Source organism: Tachypleus tridentatus, chromosome 5 (assembly GCF_004210375.1).
Source record: "Tachypleus tridentatus isolate NWPU-2018 chromosome 5, ASM421037v1, whole genome shotgun sequence".
In the NCBI taxonomy this organism is placed as follows: Eukaryota; Metazoa; Arthropoda; class Merostomata; order Xiphosura; family Limulidae; genus Tachypleus; species Tachypleus tridentatus.
The window spans coordinates 25,293,517-25,314,208 of NC_134829.1; the positions used below are offsets into that span (position 1 = coordinate 25,293,517).

Consider the following 20,692-nt stretch of genomic DNA (forward strand, 5'->3'; position numbering starts at 1 on the left):
TACTTCATATTGATGGCATTTTGGAAAGCCCCTCCAAAGGTTATCTCAGCCTCCCCTCAGCTCCTCCAATGAAAATATCCTGGCGCCGCCACTGATAAGAAGCGTCTAACCTATAATAGAGCCTATATGTCACGTCACACTTGATTTCTCGAAATATGGAAAGTAATAAAAGGCAAAATGCGTTTATCCAGATAGGATAGCTCAATTATTATCTGGTGGGAAAAGGAGACAAGAGGGTGGCGGTGCCGTGGAACCTTATAAATGTAGTGAGTGTTGGTATAATAAGCCTAGTAAAGCGTAGTATGAGATCACCTAGACTAAAGTCAAGTGCATAAAAGTTATCATGAAAATAAAAATATTGAATCAGTTTTAAACTCAAATTGTTACTGAATCAAACTATTCTCTGTTAAATCACCAATGTTTGTAATAAAAAGCGACCCTTTTTAACCAGCGGAGGCTCTAAAATAAGAAATCAACAAATATTTTTCTAGATTTGTTGTACATGCATAGAGTAATAACAGTATTAGATTATACATTTGTTGATAAGAGGTATGACATAAAAGCCGTCGTTGGAAAGTTATTTTACCAAAGCACACCGGCTTTTCTAAATATTAAAAGTTGTTAATCTAATTGATTTTTACGAATACTTACTCTATAAATACACCACGAATTTATTTAAGCTACAATATATATTACGACCATTTTATATTTTCATTGCGTAAAATATAAAAGATAAAAGAAAAACATCTTTGGAGTCTAACATATCGCCGGGCCCGGCATGGCCAAGCGCGTAAGGCGTGCGACTCGTAATCCGAGGGTCGCGGGTTTGCGCCCGCGTCGCGCTAAATATGCTCGCTCTCCCAGCCGTGGGGGTGTATAATGTGACGGTCAATCCCACTATTCGTTGGTAAAAGAGTAACCCAAGAGTTGGCGGTGGGTGGTGATGACTAGCTGCTTTCCCTCTAGCCTTACACTGCTAAATTAGGGACGGCTAGCACAGATTAGCCCTCGAGTAGCTTTGTGCGAAATTCCAAAAAAAAAAAAACCAATAACATATCGCCATAATAAATGTAATCTGGCAGTCAAGGATCTATCCTAACGATATATATTCTTTAGGCTATTACATTTTTTTAATTTCTGGAGATGTTTCTATCACATTTTGTTTTTTGGATATAAAACATACGGGTGTAGATTTTCAATATTATGTATTTTTAATTAATTTTTAAAATTTTCATTCTGTATTCCATTTAATTAATTATTGAATTATTTTTGTTAGTTGAGTTAGTTTAAATGTGCAAAATCTTACAAGCTGAAGACCTTTTAGGTCAAACGATCCTTTTGATAGTTGTTTTAAATCCGTGAAATTTTATACAATATCGTAAAATAACAATTTCTTTAAAAGTGGTTATACATAAAAAATGAGAGAAACTTCTCTAAGCTTGTTTTCTTTCTTTGTTGAATGATTCGCAAGGCTAATTGAGAGCTATATGTTTAAGCTGTCCCTAATTATGAAAAGTTAGACTAGAGGGTTGGTAGCTAGTTAATAGTTAATGACCGTTATAATGATACGCTAATACTCTGAAAGGGCAATGATAGTTGGTGACAGGTTTCGATCCCGAAACCTATGTAAGATGATCACCATGACAACCAGTCCGTGCCAAGGTCTAATGGCTTGTAACCATTGCATGGTGAAAGCTAAAACATGTTAAAATCGTTTTCAAACTTTTCAGTTGCGAAACAAATGAAGCTAACTGAATGTATCAAGAAAATAGATATATTCTAGAAATTTAGGACCTGCGAAGCATGGCTTACGTTATTTCAATTACTGTATTTCTTTTGCTTTCCTGTATATTTTATGTATTTCTATGTCGAATTAAAAGAGGATCTACCGTAACAGGGAACCCTTCGCCTTTGTTAATGAAGAAGAAATCTAGAAAGATAGCCATGTGCATATATAAATGATAAATCCAGATGTTAACATATTTTCCTTATGCTATTAGAATCATATTTATCATTATGATTTAACGGGTCTTATTCGCCTGTGTGACCTTACTGACTTCGTAAGGCCAAGATTCAACAGAATAGGTGATAGTTTCTCGAGATGGATAGCCGTCTGTAACATCCATTTACATGTTTGACCTATCTTCGTAATCGATAACCCGCAAAATTCATCACAACCTCTGTAAAAACGTCGACTATGGAGTGAAGCCAGAATATTGAAAGAGAACCTCACTACAGGCTATACAGAAAGTGAATAGAAAGTGCGAGAAGCCTGATGAATATTCCTTGCTATAGTTTGGAATTAAATGAAGTCCACGTGTTAATCGACTCTGTCCTGTCCATAGCATAGAATTAAACATTACTGTTGTATTGTAAAACAAAAGTCGGTGGTATATTCAGCCGGATGTATAGTATTGTATAAGTGAACAGTTTGTCTACGGCTCGTGTTTACTTGTACATACCAAGTTAATTTATCTACTCATCATGATTCTTAGAGTTAAACAATACTGAGAAACTACTCCGTTAATTAACTTAAGTAGCACGGAAATAAGAATAACTGTCGAGGCTAAATGTAATTTTATTATACATTTCTGTGATTGTATTATAAATGTGTTGAAGGGTAACATTCCCATAACGAATATACAAAAACAGAAAATTAATCGACACAAAAGTGTTAACCAAGAAATCTTCTGTTAAACACTTACTAGTACATAAAGAAAAGTTTCTGTCATTACTTGTAGCACTTATACCTTCATTGAAGACCAGGCGGTTAAAGCACTCGGTTCGTAATCTGAGAGTCACGGCTTCGAATCCCCGTCACTCCAAACATGTTCGCCATTTCAGCCGAGAAGACATTATCATGTGACGGTCAATCTCACTATTCGTTGGTAAAAGAGTATCCCAAGAATTGACGGTGGGTGATGATGACTAGCTGCCTTTCCTTTAGTCTTACGTTGTTAAATTAGGGACGGTTAGCGCAGATAGCCCTCGTGTAGTTTTGCGCGAAATTCAAAACAAATCAAACCTTCATTGCTTGGTGGTTTAAAAGGATGGTCTGTTGGTAAAGGTGCTGAAGTTTAAAAATATAAATAAGTAAAACGAATGATTATTGTTCCTGACAACCTGGTATCATTCGCTCTATCAAATCAACGCTTATGAAAGACCAGTGCGTAAATTAGTAATTCAATAGATCAAGAAATAAATTCTGTGATACAGAAATCACACATTACCCACAGACGATAAAACGAAGATGTTAAATTACCTGCAACACCGTCTTATTCACAAGCCTCAGTACTCATTAAAGTGAAAACATAATTATCAGCTCGTGAGAATTTAGATACCATCAACAACATTCCTTAGAAATATAAAAAGGAAGCTGAAATCCTATTACACAAGATCAACCCCAGTAATGGATGGAAAGAATTTGCAGGTCGTTTATCAAATATGAATATTCAGTAAGGAATAACAGGAAATACCGACAGATGACAGCACACTCAACTTTTGGTTTTTGTTTGTTTTGTTTTTTGAATTTCGCGCAAAGCTACTCGAGGGCTATCTGCGCTAGCCGTCCCTAATTTAGCAGTGTAAGACTAGAGGGAAGACAACTAGTCATCAACATCCACCGCCAACTCTTGGGCTACTCTTTTACCAACGAATAGTGAGATTAACCGTCATATTAATAACGCCCCCACAGTTGAAAGGGCGAGCATGTTTGGTGCGACCGGGATTCGAACCCGCGACCCTCGGATTACGAGTCGAACGCCGTAACACACTTGGCCATGCCGGGCCATCCACTTTTGGAGTGCTAAAATAATAACATCAACGACTAAAAGAGCAAAAACGTAGTTTATATATATCAGGTCGTCCTTTAAGTCCGATTTTAGGTTCAGAAAAAGAGAAGGATTTCAAACGCTTTTAATGTTATTTAACTTGTAATATATGTTCCATTATTATTAATTACTTCCTGCCAAAGATTCACAAGTGTCTTAATGCCACTTCTATAAATTTTTTGGGGTTTGGAGGAAAAGAATGTAGTTTTGACATCTTCACGTGTTCCAAGTTCTTTTCCGTCAAGATAGTTCTGCAAACTTCGGAATAGATGATAATCATATGGGAAAAGGTCTGGAAAATAAGAAGGAAATGGAAGTTTCCCTTCTCTAACTCTTCAACCTTTGCACATGTGATCCTTACTACATGGGGCCGTGCATTATCCTGGTGTAACACAACACCTTTACAATTAATCAAATCAAGCCTCTTTTCTTTCAGTGCAACATTCTCCAATGTTGTGTGCAATTGAGTGCAACACTCAATGGGTGGAGATCCATTTTGGGCTGTACTTTAGCCAGTTTACCTGCACTGAGCCACTGTATGCGGCGCTTAACATTTTAATAAAATATCCATTTTTCATCAGCAGTCATTAATCTGTCCTAAAAAGATGAGCTAAGTTCACGAGAATGAAGAAAAGTGCAAATGTCCACTCTTGCTCTAAGGTTAGCTTCTGTCAAATCCACTCTTGCTTTAAGGTTAGCTTCTGTCAAATGTCCACTCTTGCTTTAAGGTTAGCTTCTGTCAAATGTCCACTCTTGCTTTAAGGTTAGCTTCTGTCAAATCCACTCTTGCTTTAAGGTTAGCTTCTGTCAAATGTCCACTCTTGCTTTAAGGTTAGCTTCTGTCAAATGTCCACTCTTGCTTTAAGGTTAGCTTCTGTCAAATCCACTCTTGCTTTAAGGTTAGCTTCTGTCAAATGTCCACTCTTGCTTTAAGGTTAGCTTCTGTCAAATGTCCACTCTTGCTTTAAGGTTAGCTTCTGTCAAATGTCCACTCTTGCTTTAAGGTTAGCTTCTGTCAAATCCACTCTTGCTTTAAGGTTAGCTTCTGTCAAATGTCCACTCTTGCTTTAAGGTTAGCTTCTGTCAAATGTCCACTCTTGCTTTAAGGTTAGCTTCTGTCAAATCCACTCTTGCTTTAAGGTTAGCTTCTGTCAAATCCACTCTTGCTTTAAGGTTAGCTTCTGTCAAATGTCCACTCTTGCTTTAAGGTTAGCTTCTGTCAAATCCACTCTTGCTTTAAGGTTAGCTTCTGTCAAATGTCCACTCTTGCTTTAAGGTTAGCTTCTGTCAAATGTCCACTCTTGCTTTAAGGTTAGCTTCTGTCAAATGTCCACTCTTGCTTTAAGGTTAGCTTCTGTCAAATCCACTCTTGCTTTAAGGTTAGCTTCTGTCAAATGTCCACTCTTGCTTTAAGGTTAGCTTCTGTCAAATGTCCACTCTTGCTTTAAGGTTAGCTTCTGTCAAATCCACTCTTGCTTTAAGGTTAGCTTCTGTCAAATCCACTCTTGCTTTAAGGTTAGCTTCTGTCAAATGTCCACTCTTGCTTTAAGGTTAGCTTCTGTCAAATCCACTCTTGCTTTAAGGTTAGCTTCTGTCAAATCCACTCTTGCTCTAAGGTTAGCTTCTGTCAAATCCACTCTTGCTCTAAGGTTAGCTTCTGTCAAATCCACTCTTGCTTTAAGGTTAGCTTCTGTCAAATCCACTCTTGCTTTAAGGTTAGCTTCTGTCAATTCCACTCTTGCTTTAAGGTTAGCTTCTGTCAAATCCACTCTTGCTTTAAGGTTAGCTTCTGTCAAATCCACTCTTGCTTTAAGGTTAGCTTCTGTCAAATCTTGGAGGACCCATTTACCAAGTTTTGACACCTTTACAAGCTGTTGCAGATGACGTTGAGGTGTTGAATGTATTGAATTAAGCTTCTGTGCTAGTTCTTCAACAGTTGTAGCACAGTCTTCATCAAGTGCAGCCAGCAGCAAGTCATCATTAAACTCAACAGAACGACCTGAACATGGCGCATCACATAAGCTGTAGTCATCTGATCTAAACTTCTAAAACCACCTTCGACATTTTCTTTCATTGAGAGACTCTGCACCATAAACACCTCGAATGTTTCGTGTAGTTTTTGCTGCACTATTGCCTTTTTTAAACTCATAAAGTATTATATGTCTAATGTGCTCCTAAGACGCATCCATCTTTATAAGGGTTTATTTGATTAATTATCTGAAAAAGTGGAGTTGGGTTGGTTTCTTTTATTTGTCTCAACATTTTTACACACGTTCCACTATGTATTTTAGTCATCAAAGCCTTCTAAAAAGACAGAAATTATGATGCACTATCTGTATTAAGTTTTCGGACATTAATTCTGGGATGACTTCATACATTAAAGGTTCTTTAAAAGTTAAAATACTCATATTTTATTTTCACAGTTTTCCTTGGATGTCATAGATTGTTGTCAACCTACTAAACTTTGTAATATTTTAAGACGAGTAAGAATTGAATCCGTTTGTAGCGAATAAATTTCTATAACTGTTGAAGAAGATTACTCATGCAAAGTAAACCGAACAGAAGTAGATAGTGTCATCTATTCAGACGTCTTATAAAACAAATATTTGGTGTGGTTCAATCGCTACAATCTGTCTATTATAATCCTATTAATCATGTCAGTTATGACAGAGAATAACCTCTATTTGGATCTGTAAGAGTATCATATAAATCCTTCATTTTAAAACAAATTAAAGAACGTCCAGTTAAGTACACACTATACAAAGTATGTAAACCGAGTGACCGTCTCAGATATCGATAAACAATGGCTAACTACTTTATCTGTTTGTTTGTTTTTAAGCACAATACTACACAATGGACTATCTGTGCTGTGTCCACCACCGATATTAAAAACCAGTTTTCTGCGTTATAATTCTACAAACTTACTGCTGAACTGTAACAGTTTGTTTCAATATTTAGTCACGTGTATGGACGTCTTTTTAATATGTGCGTAGCTTGTTTCGCCTTTAATGCTAAAATAGGTGAAACGTCACTCAAACTTTCAAACACATTCAAAATAGGACTGTAAGCTGCAGAGAGAAACAGAATTCATTAATAATCTTTTGCTACATTATCTCAAGAAACAAGACGTTTACTTGTTCAGTACACACAACACAACTATAAGTATTACCCTGTATTGAAAAAACCCTGATCAAGACCATTCAGAATTCCTATCATGGTAATGCAAGGTAAGGTTTAGCACTGTCAACGTAGGCATGACTCGGATCGCTCATCAAAATGATATTTTAAATATCTTCTCAATAGGGCATCAGAACTTTACAATACTATTCAATAACAATGTAACGACTGAGTCACAGGTTCTAGGAATGTCTGTAAATATTATAGCAAAAGATTTGAATTTCTTGTTTTTCTTTCTTCTACTTGTTTTTTATTACGTGATAACTCAAGAACCAAACATTGATGTCAACCATTTTCACTGAGGTGACATAGTTTCAAATGGAGTATCCATTTTGTATAGGTGTTATTAGGAGTATGTATTTTGTATAGGTGTTATTAACTAGTAGTAATTAAAAGAAAAAAGAAGATACTATCATTACTCCTTAAAGTTAGCTTTTTTACAATAATATGATGTTTCTTTAAAAAAAGGAACATGTACACTGTTAAACAGAACTACCAGCCTAACAGTTGGATCCTCATTGTATTCAAAACTTGGTTATAAATACAGACTTATATGACTGTTAAAACACTGTATTAAAAACAAGTAAAGAAAAGCTTTCCTGAAAAGGAAATAAATGTAGGGAAACCTTTCAACCTTGAAGATTCGTGGAAAGTGGCCTTGACTAAATTACATTATTCTCAAAATAGGCATAAAGTACCTGGTAGTACATATCGGTGGTACATATTTTCTACGTTGTTAGCCTTCCGTCTGCTATTGTAACTATGTTTAATGGTTTAGTAGAGCCACAGCACACGCACCTTAAAGGACTGGTGCGTTGTTCCTGTAGTTTTTGTCGTGATTAAAATAAATACACGCAATTAATATAAACTTTAATTGTAGATATGGCATTTTCTAAAATTTAACTTTATGGTTAAAATATTTAAACAATAACTTACAAATGTACCCGACTGATATATCTTTTACGGTGTGAGATGTAAAATATAAAATACACATAATATAAAATTTCCAACATATCCAAATACAAACAAAGAAGAAGCGAAGCTATCTTCAAACTACAGAGTAGCAATCGTTAAATCGACACGAAAAAAAATCAAAATCATTAGGAGATTTAACAATGATCCAGGTGGTAATTTTCAAGTATCAACTTTGCATCTGAAAAATATCCTGCTTAGTTTGCTTTAATAAAATCGCTCAAAGAAGTGAAAGTAGCAAGGTTTTTAACCCTTTCGGCGCGGTTGGCGACTGCAGTCGACTTGAAGGCTCAGCGCGGCAGGCGACCTTCGTCAACAAGATGTAAACAACATACCTTCGTGGCTAATTTTCATAATCACACAGGCCTTTAGAGCCACTTGAGGCTAGAACCATGTGTATTCATTGTTTACTTGGGATTCTCAGCTGGTATTTAAACCGGAGGTCACATGATTTCTTTGTTTTCTAGCCTGTGTAGATCAAACTGTTCATTGTTTTGGAAGACGCCTTCCTTGCATATTCTGTTGATACTTGCGATGTTGTTACAATGCCGAAAGGAAAAGCTTATACCACTAAAGAAGTAATCTATATTATTTGTAATGATGAAGAGAGTGACAAAGAGTTTGAGCCAGATGATAATGAAAGCTTACTTGTAACAGACGAGAGTGATAATGAAGACATTCGTGGCCTGGAATCTGTCCCTGCTTTAGGTAAGCACATGGTGTAGTTAGGGTCATATAACTTATTGCATAAACTGACTGACCAAGGCTAGTTCTCTACGTTTTCGTATATTGTCGATAGGACAATATATAAATATAGATTGCTTTGACAAGACGTTTCAGGAAGGAAGAAATGTAGAGAACCCAGAAGAAAATCTTTATTTAGGTTAGTCGGGTATACCTGAAGATAGGCGTATACTTGAAATTTTCAGTTAAAAATAAGTTAATGTTTCCCATAAACCTACATGTTTGTCTTAACAAAAAGTATCATAAGTTAGATACAAGTCAAAACTGAACAAATCAGTATCTCTTATAATATTAATATAATATTAATTAAATATTATTAATTTATTTATTAATTAAATAAACACATTATTTGTATCACATGCTATAGTCTCATGTTTTAGGGTATCGTTTATTGTGAGTGTTTACAAAAACGATAAACAAATTGATAATCCAGACATGGGCTTATTAACCTGTATATAAAATAAAATTTCTGTAAAGAAAATTTGGAAAAACAAGTTGGGAAAATTAATTTTCAAAAATAAAAAACATTGTAATGTCTTAAGTTAAATGTTGTCTCAAAAATCTCTGCAAATCATTTCATCTACTTAACTGAAGAATTTTTCTACAAGTTTTAACCATAAGCATTTCACTATTACTATTTTGTTAGAGGTTAAAAAGTGTTTCGAATTCGTCTGATGAATTCAGACGAAGCAGTATTTGTTTGTTTTTACTGAATATTCACGTAAATTTTTACAAGGGTTATAAATATAACCTTTGGATAACAGTCTTTACGTAATATGACTGTTTTTTGTCATTTGTTATTTCAATAAAGAAAATTGCATTGCTTTTAATTTTAAACAAAGGTTTATTTGTTTGTTTGGAATTAAGCACAAAAATACACAATCGGCTACCTGTGCTCTGCCCACTACGGGTATCGAAACCCGATTTTTAATTACTGGGAGTGTTAAACAACGGAGGTTGATTACACTGCGTTGTTTGCAAAAATGTTTGATTTTCGATGCAAAATGGATGCTTCCATTACAACAGAGTGTTGTAAATAACAACCGGAATTTTTTCGCTGGATGCTACCGTTTCTAAATATTTTAATAAGCGCAAAAAAAAAAAAAAGACCTCTACTGAAGTGAATGCTCTTTAACAGTTGTCATATCTATAGTAACTATCAATGGGGAGATATACAGTCCATTTAATTCAGCGTGGTACAATAAATCATGCATCCGTACGATATCGACGCAAAAAGTATGTATATATATCGAACAATAAAAACGTATATAGGCAAATACGTTCATCTGTTCCTGAATTTTATCCATTCATGCACCTGATCCTATTCCAGAAATACATATTTTTAATTTGTCGGTGGAGGAAGTTTCGTTTTATTTTCTAAAATAAATTTTTTTCTTATGTTGACTGTTCAGCACATATAAAGACTGACGGATCGATGTTTGATGTCGATATAAAATTTTGGGAATTGCCAGAAATAATTAATCCTCTACTGTTCTCTTTAAAATAAACATTTTGAAATTCAACTCTTCTTCTCTGTAATTAATTCATGCTGTAAACATAATCTATGACAAGCGCGAAATGTAAGTCAGCTGACCTTTTTTATCTAAAAACGGTTCGTTTGGGTTGAAAATATATTTTGCGTTGAGGAGTGAACAACGTTTGGACTTACTTCGGTTATTGTAGGTTTCACGTATATATTCCTCTGCAAGTGGCTTTTCTCGACATCAGCTGACGTTTATGTTTTAGTCATTAGGAGAGGTTTATTAATTTAGTTCTGTTTATTGTAGTAAAGTAGTAATAGGGTACTAAAAATGAGAATTTTGGTGGGCTTTCTTTTATTTTCCTTATTTGTACAGTTTGAATGTTCTCGCCCTAATATCCTTATCATGCTCATGGACGATGTAAGTATACTAATTATTACCAGAATATTACTTATTTTCAAGTACAAAGTCCATTGACTTATTGGAAATTGTGTAGAAATTGGAACGAAGATTACAAATTACAATGCGACTGTTGTTAACGCAACAATAATACTTATGTATTAAAATTAAACTTTTTTTATAGCTAAAAGTACAATTTATTCTTATGATTAATTTTCATTTAAATGTTTGTTTTTCTCTCTTGGCTTTGTTGCTGTTATAAAAAGTAATACGAGTTTTCTCGTCCTCACTAATAGTAATAATCATATATGGACTTTTTAACATCAAATCCTACAACTTATAAATTATAATATAGAAATTATGTTATAGTTTTGTTAGCTCCAGTGCGTTGAAACAGAAGTCAAAACTTGCAAAGTATATATAACTTGTATTGAACATTTAATGAAGTGATCAACAATTTTAACAGTATGTACGGACAGACATGAACATAGTGTGATTGCAATGTGAGCATGATCATAGTGATTGCTTGCAAACTTCAAGGTAGTTTTCGTGGGACTTTTATTGAATATTCTTTGGAGCTTTAGGGTTGCTTCAGTTCTAAAATATTAACACATTAAGGTAAATCAAAAATCAAGTAGTTTCAGTAACAAAGAAAAGTAATCACTAAACCCAGCCTTGTTATCTTGGCTGTTAACCAACCCTTCCTTTAAACTCTTATAAAATTATTTACATGTATATACATATGAGTTAACAACAAGGGACCATTCCATCTACTAAACTAAACTTCAAAATAAAAATAAAATACTTAGAACCAGCCTTATTGATTCAAGTCTTCCCTTAAACTCCTTTAAGTACTTCCACCACATTTGGATGCAACCCATTCCAAAGGCTAACTACCCTGTTAGAAAAATAAATCTGTCTTAGCTGGAGATGGTTTCTATCCTGTCAAAATTTATATTTGTAACCTGCAGTCCTACTGTTCACATCAATAAGGACATAAAAAATTATGTATTAATCTTAACAATCTAAAATCTCAATCAGATTCACTTTAAGTCCTCTATTTTCAAGAGTAAACAGTTTCAGAAATCGTAATATATCCTTATATAAAAAAATGTTTAATCTCAACTATCTTCCTGGTAATCTTTTCATTGATAAATTTGTGACTCCACTCTACAACAAACCTCCACCTTTTTTTTGTCACTAGTCCCAGACTATGGCCCATTCAGTATTCTCTGTGAGTCTCAGTTGGCCCACTCTCTTTCTGTAAGCCTGCCCTGCTTTTAGACTTCTTTCTAGAGCATTGTCTTTAATTCATAGCACCCTTTGTCCAGTTTTTCTCATTACCATTCTTTAGACAGTTGTATTGAGGTTTATATCCTTTTACCCATTGGCAATTTTGAAGATTTTTTCTCTTCAGTCTTGGAGATCCCTTTTACCAATAGCCATGGATTACCTTTCATCATGATGTTGTATGCTGTCAACTTCATGTGTATTTTATCTAGTCCTATGCAAGACAGGAAGGTTTTTCACATGATGTAGCTTGTTTTCTTGCTTGCTCTTATTGATAATTTGTCCTTGTAGTTTATTACTGATTGTGGATGGTTTAGCAATGCTGGTCCATTCACCATTACTTTATTTCAAATCATTTGATTTCCTAATCATGCTTTGTTTTTTATCCAGCTATTGTAGGAAATTTGCTTTATTTCTATAATTGCTGGTAACAGAATACATATGTTAACCTTCCATTTTATCCATATCTGTTCTCCTTTTCTTTATCTAGTTCTTAAGAACCTCTTCCAAGTCTTCTAAATCCTGATATGAATTTATGTGAAAATAGTTTAATGTTCAGCATTTTTTTAATCAAACACTCAAACTATTGAACATTTGGGGTGCTTAAAGACTTTTCAGTTTCTTTTTCCCAGCACTATTTAAAGTAATTACTTTAGAAGGTTAAATTAATTACACATCTTTAATTTAGCAAAGATTACAGATGGTTTTTATTCATTTTAAAGTGAGATGAAAGAATTATAAGTAAAGGTGTGGCCATTTCCATGCATGGACTAAAATCAGAGGAGAAAAGCCAACATCAACAAATAATGAAAACAAGACTTTATAGTGCCCTGATGATGATTTAGAATCCTAATTTCTGAGTCTTTCTAATCAGTCAACTTCTTCATTGTTTACATGTCTTTGATTCAAACTTTTGGCCTCCTATTCCCTGTGCCATATTTTTCTCTTAAGGCATGTTTTTTTCTTGCTTGTAGGAGATGCTGTTCATTTTTGACTTGGATGTCTTTTGCATCCTGCACTCTTAGCCACAGAAACAGAACAATTTATTTATAGATCACTCCTTCCTCCTCAAGACTTTGGCTGTTTGAAAGAGTAATAAGATGACTTTTTTCTGACAGTTCTTTCTCATTTTGATTTGTATAAATGTTCAGACTCTGATCCTCGTCTTTGTCCCTTTATTTTTTTTTTGTTTTGGAAGTTTGCTATTATTTCATTCATGCAGCTTCCTTCTGAGGCAATCAAATTATTATGTTTCTCTGGTAACTCCTCTTCTTATGAATTAAACCTTTCTACTTTGACTGAATTAAACAAATCGCCCAACTTGTCTATTTTTAATAAATGATACTATTTTTATTTTGTTTTGTATTACCTTCCATCTTTATCATCATCCTATGGCTCCTCTGAATGGGATATTACATTTGTGTGTTACATTACATCATATTGCACTTACTTCTACCTATGAATATCATCTTTCTTTATGTACCACTCTGCAGTATTCCCAGAAGCTTTAAATAGGTGCATAGTTGACTGTTACTATACATGAAGGATGTATCCCACTCCTGGTGGTAGAGGGATATTATCCATTGGTGGTTGCATCATAGACTGGTACAATACTAGCATGGTATTTTTTCAGACTTGTTATACATACAGAATATTTTAGCAGGCTCCAAAGTATTAAATGTTTATTTCAAATAAATACTTACTTTTCCAAAGAACAAACTTTCAAGTAAGGAAAATGTTAACTCTGTAGTTATTGAAGATTAGGATGAAATCCAATTTATTTAAAATAATAAAAATCAAAATTAGATGTAAAAGTAAGATTATAGTAAAGTTACTTTAATCGTATGGCAGTGTTTAATAGTTTGAATAAGTATCTGCTTTATATATTTCTTCCATTACAGATGGGTTGGGGTGATCTGGGTATTTTTGGTCACCCAAGCAAAGAGACCCCTCGTTTAGATAAAATGGCTTCTGAAGGAATGTTGTTTCCAGATTTTATACTGCAAACCCATTATGTTCACCATGTGAGTGTTAAAAAATTTTCAACTCTGTCATTATGTAATATTTTGGTGACTTTAAATATAATGACATTTTTTTTCTTCATATTAATTTCTTTATTATAAACCATAATAACAGTAGCAACACAACTGAATACACAATAATGTAAATATGAAATAAATGTGTATTTGTTATTGATTTATTTAGTGAATAGAGAATTTACTGTTGTCCATATTAACAGTAATAGCTCTATATTTTAAATTGCTATATAGCAGTTGTAGGTATTTACACTAAGTTGGTAGAGTTGGGCAAATAGGTAAATTTGTTAATCATTTAACTGTTGGGCTCATTAATTAATTGCATTCAATTAACTTACTATTCTAACATGTGACTTGGATAGCTGTAATAAACAGAAACAAATTGTAGTTTAATTTTGTGAGTATTTACACAGACCAGTTAAGCTGCACAACCTTGATATCATAATGTTATTGTTTTGTGGATACTTGTAATACTCAAAAACACTAATAATCAGAAAACCTAATTTGGATTAGTTGATTATTTTTGTGGAATTTATGAATTCGTTATTTTACATGACACAAATATATACTTGGAGTAATTTTACTATCAGTTGAGTTAAACTCCCCAGCTTTATAAATTGTTCCTTAATTTTGATTATGTTCACTGTATAACAGATAAAGGTAGTTACATTTTATTGGTCCAGGGTTTTGATTATTTTATTAACATTAACTAAGTTGTTCTGTTTTTTATGTTACCTTCCTTTCATCGAATTTAATATTTAAAAAAAATCAGAATAATTACAAATAACTTCTAAAACAGGAGGTGAAGAATGAAAGCACTGTTCTGGTATTGAATCTTAAACTTACATCTCTCCTTTTGTGAAAAAAAACAAAACAGTGACAAAGATTAGAGAAAAGGAGCCAGAAAATAACTTTATCAGCTTCTTACTCAAAGCACTGTATCTGTATTTTAAACTTTTACCTGAATTGCTAATAAAGCAGGCCAACTTAGTTGTCTTTGTTCAGGGAATTGAAAGGCACCCATTACTTCTTGTTGTTGTTGTCTAATTATAATAAACTAAGAACAACATTTTAAATTATAAAAGTTGATTTTTTTGTGTGTGGAATTAATTTGAATAATATAAAATGATTTAAATTTTTCAACAATCTTTTTGTTTTTGTGCATGTATGTGTGTGTGTATATAGCTAGAGCAGCTCTCTTAACTGGAAGATTGCCACTTAGGAATGGTTTCTATACAACAAATGCACATGCAAGAAATGGTGAGTTTTAGAATGGAAATTGACCAGATTTTTTAAACTTTCTTTAAGTTTCTTTAACTTTCTTGCTTGCTCTTATTGATGATTTGTCCTTGTAGTTTATTACTGATTGTGGATGGTTTAGCAATGCTGGTCCATTCACCATTACTTTATTTCAAATCATTTGATTTCCTAATCATGCTTTGTTTTTTATCCAGCTATTGTAGGAAATTTGCTTTATTTCTATAATTGCTGGTAACAGAATACATATGTTAACCTTCCATTTTACCATCAAAATGTATGTATTACATTATAAGACAAAGGAACATAACTCGTATCTTAAAACATATTATGGTAATTACTGCCAAAACCTTTGGAAGTATTCATCAGTTTAAATTATGAAAATTCTGTGACGCATGCTCGAGTACAGCATACAAAAGTGGCCCCTAATAAGTGGACTGTATGCCACATGATTCCCTTGAAAACCTGTTTTATGGCCCATGCTATGCAAAGTTAAGCAAAACTATATTTGAGGAATGGTGAATTTCCCCCTTGGACTGAGATGTAGTCTTAACTTTATAATCATCATATGAAGTAGTTCAGTGTGTGAAGTAATTGGTAACCATTGGGATATACTATTACAACTTAATACTAGTAATACTTTCTAGTCATACACTTTTGTTTTTATCCTGGAGTGTGACTTTTGGTATCTAGAGGGTACTTTCATATTTTTTAATCATTTAGCTAGTTCTTTTATCCTGGCCATTAAAATAGACTTTTTCGTATGTTACTTTCCTTCTTTACAGCATCAACTTTCTTCTTGCATGGCAATTGCTTATTTTTACCCTGTCTATACTAAAATACACTTTCAATGTACAATCATCCACTGATCTTACATGGTCTTTCTAAATCAAAACCGCTCACTAATCCTCTCAAAATACTTCTGAATTAAAACAGGCTGCCAATTCTCAGGACCCTTCTATAACAGCCTACTGTTTTCTCAAAATCCTTCTGAATCAAAAACACCTGACCAATCCTCAAACTCCTTTTAAAACAACTTGCTATTGACTCAAGATCCTTTTCAATCAATGCAACTCGCTAATCTTCAATCTCCTTCTGAATAACTCACTATTTTGTCAGGATCCTTCTAAATTTAAAACAGCTCATTAAGCCACTCAAAATCCTTTTCAATCAAAACAGCTCACTAACCTTCAAGCTCTTTCTAAAACAGCTTACTGTTTTCTTATAAATCTTTTGAATCCAAATAGCTTATTAATCCCCAAGATTCTTCAAACTTGTATCCTATTTTGCTATCTGTATTTTATGTATAACTAACAAATGGCCATGTTTCCAAAACGTTTTTCAGAAACCCATTTATCAAATTATAAAACTACCAGTTTATAACTACCATCTATTTTCTCTATTATAACATCCTCATGGATCTCATGATAATAATATTTTATTAAACAACACTTTTAAAAGGTTTTTGTGAGTCATTATTAAATTGTGTCCAAAGGAATGCTCTTAATGATAAAAATCTTTTTTTGGCAAATTGGTTAGTTATGGGGGAAAAAAGAAATTTCCTGTATCAATGTGCGAGTACTTGTGACACAATTCATTATGAATTTCTTCCACTTGATTCTAATAGCAAAATTAAAACTGGTACACCTATAATTTCATGTTATTTTCTTTTAAGCATTTCTTTTCGTTGACAGAAACCTTAATAGTTAGAATTTCACCACTGTTGAATTTTTTTAATCACTAATATCTGTTCCATTGCTCGTTTTTTTATTAAAGTTTTCAAATAAGTATCAGCAAGACGAGGATAAGTTTTTTCCAAGTTTTTACATATACATCAGTCTCATCTACTGTAATAAAATAAAAAGTATGTTGTTGTCCCATAAAACTATTGCAAAAGAACATGTGAGAAATCTCCTTATTCACCTTCAAACATAGAGTATTCTGTCATAAATTTACAGTAACTATGAAATGCTTAGTATTTCCTTCATATTTCTTTCTACCTTCTGGGCTGAGGGTGACACAGTAATTAGCATACCAGACTGTAAATCTGATGTTCAAAGGTTCATGTTTCATTACCACTGAAACAAAATAAACAGATATCAAGCTCTACACTTTAGGGCCATGAGTGCATTGTAAAAATGATAGTAAAATCTCATTATTTGATTTGACAAGAGTGGCCAAAGAACTTGTTATGTTGACAAAGTGCCTTACTTGTAGTCTGTTTCTAACATAAGAAAGGCTAGAGCAAATAGCCCTTGTGAAGCTTTAATTAAACAAATCCTCTCTCCTTGTATTTTTTTTTATCAATGTCTCCTTTGTTTTATGTAAACAATGAATTTGTGCCTGTGTGTAACTTTTGTTTGTCTATTGTTTCTTCACTCAGCTGTCCCTGAGAATGACTCATGGGAGGGAAAGAGGACCTTTCTGTGAACTGTGAAGTAAAGCCATTTTTTGTTTTCTGTTTATTTTCCTCAGTCCTTTGTTATATATTGCATGAAGAAACAACATATTATTCTTCAGAGTATATAAAAAGTGAGAGTATGTTGGACTTTGAGCTATAATGTGATTTCAGTTTTTTCTTTTAGAATATATTTTTCTATTTAATCAAGGCTTATGATTTACTTTTAAATCTAGGCTGTTTATCTTGTGTTACATGTTCTTCATTTTCGAGTACACTATTCATCATCAGTAGTGTTACATTTGCTTTCATTTGTTTTTTATGTGTATGGTTTTGTATACACCTGCTTTGCTAATCTATCTTTTCTCTTTTTCAGCATGTTTTGTAAATAGATATCCCTTCATCCAAATTTTCTCAATCCTATGCTTTTTTTTCCCACGACTAAGCATTTCTTAAATCAGCATACAAATACAGCAGACTCTCTATCTAATTTATTTTTTACTTATTACCCTAATTTCTTAGAATGAAACTCTCATAAACAAGCATTTTAAAGAACTAGATGAAATACTGAGTTGAGAAAAGACAATTTGATAGAAAATTGATATCAGTTTCAGAGTAATATAGAAGTATAATTTGAGTTTTCAAAATATATAGAGTTCCTTGTCTTGCCACTGAGCAAACCTTTTAACATGGTAATATTGTGTTTGACTTTCTGTAAATCTATAAATATTGTTATACATATATTTTCCTAAAAGTAATATTAAAACTTGTATATGCTTTGGTTACAGATGATATAGTGTACTACTGTATTAGATGAAGAATTGTACCATATGAATTTTAATTTTATGTTTAGGTTATACACCTCAAGAAATAGTGGGAGGAATCTCAGACAATGAGCTATTGCTAAGTGAACTTTTAGCTTTGGCTGGATATCAAAATAAAATTGTTGGTAAATGGTATGTATTCATTAAAGATTTTGAAGAGTATTAAGTGGATGAAATGGTGGTAGATTTTTCCACTTCTAGTGGTTCATATCAAACTACAGCTAATGGATAAAACTTGTAATTAAATTGCTACACATCATCTAAAACTTCTTTAAGAAAGTCCTAGACCTACAATTCTGTTATGTTTGATAACATTTGTTTTAGTGAATAACAAAAGGTGTAAGTAGTATATAAGCCTATGATGGATGCTTCTCTGGAATGATGTATTACATGCTTTTATAGATTAGTTTTTGTTTGTTTGTTTAGATAAAACAAAGTGTCTTCAAAGATTGCCAATTTCATAATTAAATAATATTATGAATGCATAAACCTTTTTTATTTAACTTTAAAATTCATTGTAGGTTTTAATCTTTTTTTTACACTAAATATTGTATGAACTGTACTTTTGTAATATCTGAAACTTTTCCTTCATTGTAAGAATAAATAATTAAAATTTTTTTTTTTACTTCCTCATTTGAATTCTAATACTATGTATTGTTTCTTTGTTTACCACTGTTTTGACCTGCAGGCATCTTGGACACCAAGCTCAATATCTACCATTAAAACATGGGTTTCATGAATGGTTTGGATCATCCAACTGTCACTTTGGCCCTTATAATGAGAAATCAACTCCAAATATTCCAGTTTTCAGGAATGATGAAATGATTGGAAGGTATGCAATATTTTATGTGATCAAGTTAATAGCTTTTATTGAAAAAGAAAATGTTACATTTGTAATACATAAAATACAGTTCTCTTACTATCTGCATAGTTTGAATGCTATTAGACATGATGTTAATAGAATAGTTTTTGAAATTTGTGTGTTTATTCAATTTCTTTTCTTTTGAATCCTTGTCTTATTATAAGTAAGGAAGCAAATTATTAGGAATTTTCTTTAAACAATTTGTTTTTCTTAACCTCTTTGTGTATATATACATGTATGCTGTAAATCATCTGTTACATTGTGTAGCAAATCTGAGAATGTTAGTAATGATATGTTTGTTTTGTAGTATAATCTGAGGATTGTAAGGGAGCCAGTGTTATTAATATTAAGGTTTCTCATTGAATAGTATCAGTTAACATAATCAGTACATTAATCAAGCTTACAATTAAATCTATTAATGCATGAAAATAATATTGACTACTCAGACTTAGTGTGTCAGATTATTATTTTCATTTATTCCAACTATCTAAGTCTCATGAGAATAATCATTTCATTGAATGTAACTGGTTAATGAGCCCAATGAATAAATGATTTGATTAGTAAATAAGACTAATCAACCCAGCTCTAGTGTAATCTGTGTGAAACATGTGGTACCATTTTTTGAACGTTCTGGACATCACAGTTAGTTCTAGCTTACAAGATGCTTATGTTATAATAAGATACTGCAACCAAGATTTATATTTCCTGCAAGGCCAACATAAAGAGCTTTTAAAACAACTGGCAGTATTGTTTTGCAACAATTTTAAATACATTATTTGATGGGCCTTGCCTCCTGTTCTAGGATTTCAATGATTTATTTTCAAACACTTCTAAAACAGCTTAGTATACAGTTTGTATTATATTTCAAGCTGGTAATGCTGTTTACACTTGTTTTACTTGTGAATCCCATAGCACACTACTACATAACTACATCCACTTTATACTGGGAGCTTCATAATGCTGAGTTACTTGGAATGTTGCAGCCAAGGTATTAACTCTTATGATGCAGTGATTATTCAAGCTGTAGTAAAACAGTGGAAAAACCATTATGTGGAGTGATAAGTCCTGCTACTTTTGGTTTACTTTGAATAGACAGATTTGTATGTTCTGGCATCTTGGAGGACACTTTGTATATAATTTTCATTCTAACTATGAAGTGTGGAGGACAGAGTATAATAAAATGGTGCTATGTTTCATATAGTTGGTTTACAGGACATGGTTAACCACTGATGTGTAGGCAGAGCATGCAAATCATGCACTGCATGACCAATCAGAGAACTAAAAATGTGACAGTAACGTAACATTATACAACATAGTGTGTCATAAAGGTATACTTGTATGTGTCATGACAGTGAAAGAACTAAGGAAATTGTGAATATAACTCTGTTTTCTGTTTGCCTTAAAAAGTTATGAAATTATTCT

At 32.9% G+C, this 20,692-nt stretch overlaps 1 protein-coding gene across 1 annotated transcript in view; it reads left to right on the forward strand.

Moving 5' to 3' along the window:
* Nucleotides 1–10,393: 10,393 nt before the first annotated feature.
* The window catches only part of LOC143250749 (N-acetylgalactosamine-6-sulfatase-like), a 44,732-nt gene continuing 34,433 nt past the window's right edge, over nucleotides 10,394–20,692 (forward strand). The window contains 6 exon segments of the mRNA XM_076501705.1: nucleotides 10,394–10,624; nucleotides 13,795–13,882; nucleotides 13,885–13,917; nucleotides 15,115–15,189; nucleotides 18,438–18,540; nucleotides 19,097–19,240. Coding sequence (XP_076357820.1) covers nucleotides 10,535–10,624; nucleotides 13,795–13,882; nucleotides 13,885–13,917; nucleotides 15,115–15,189; nucleotides 18,438–18,540; nucleotides 19,097–19,240 — 533 coding nt within the window. The 5' untranslated portion in view covers nucleotides 10,394–10,534.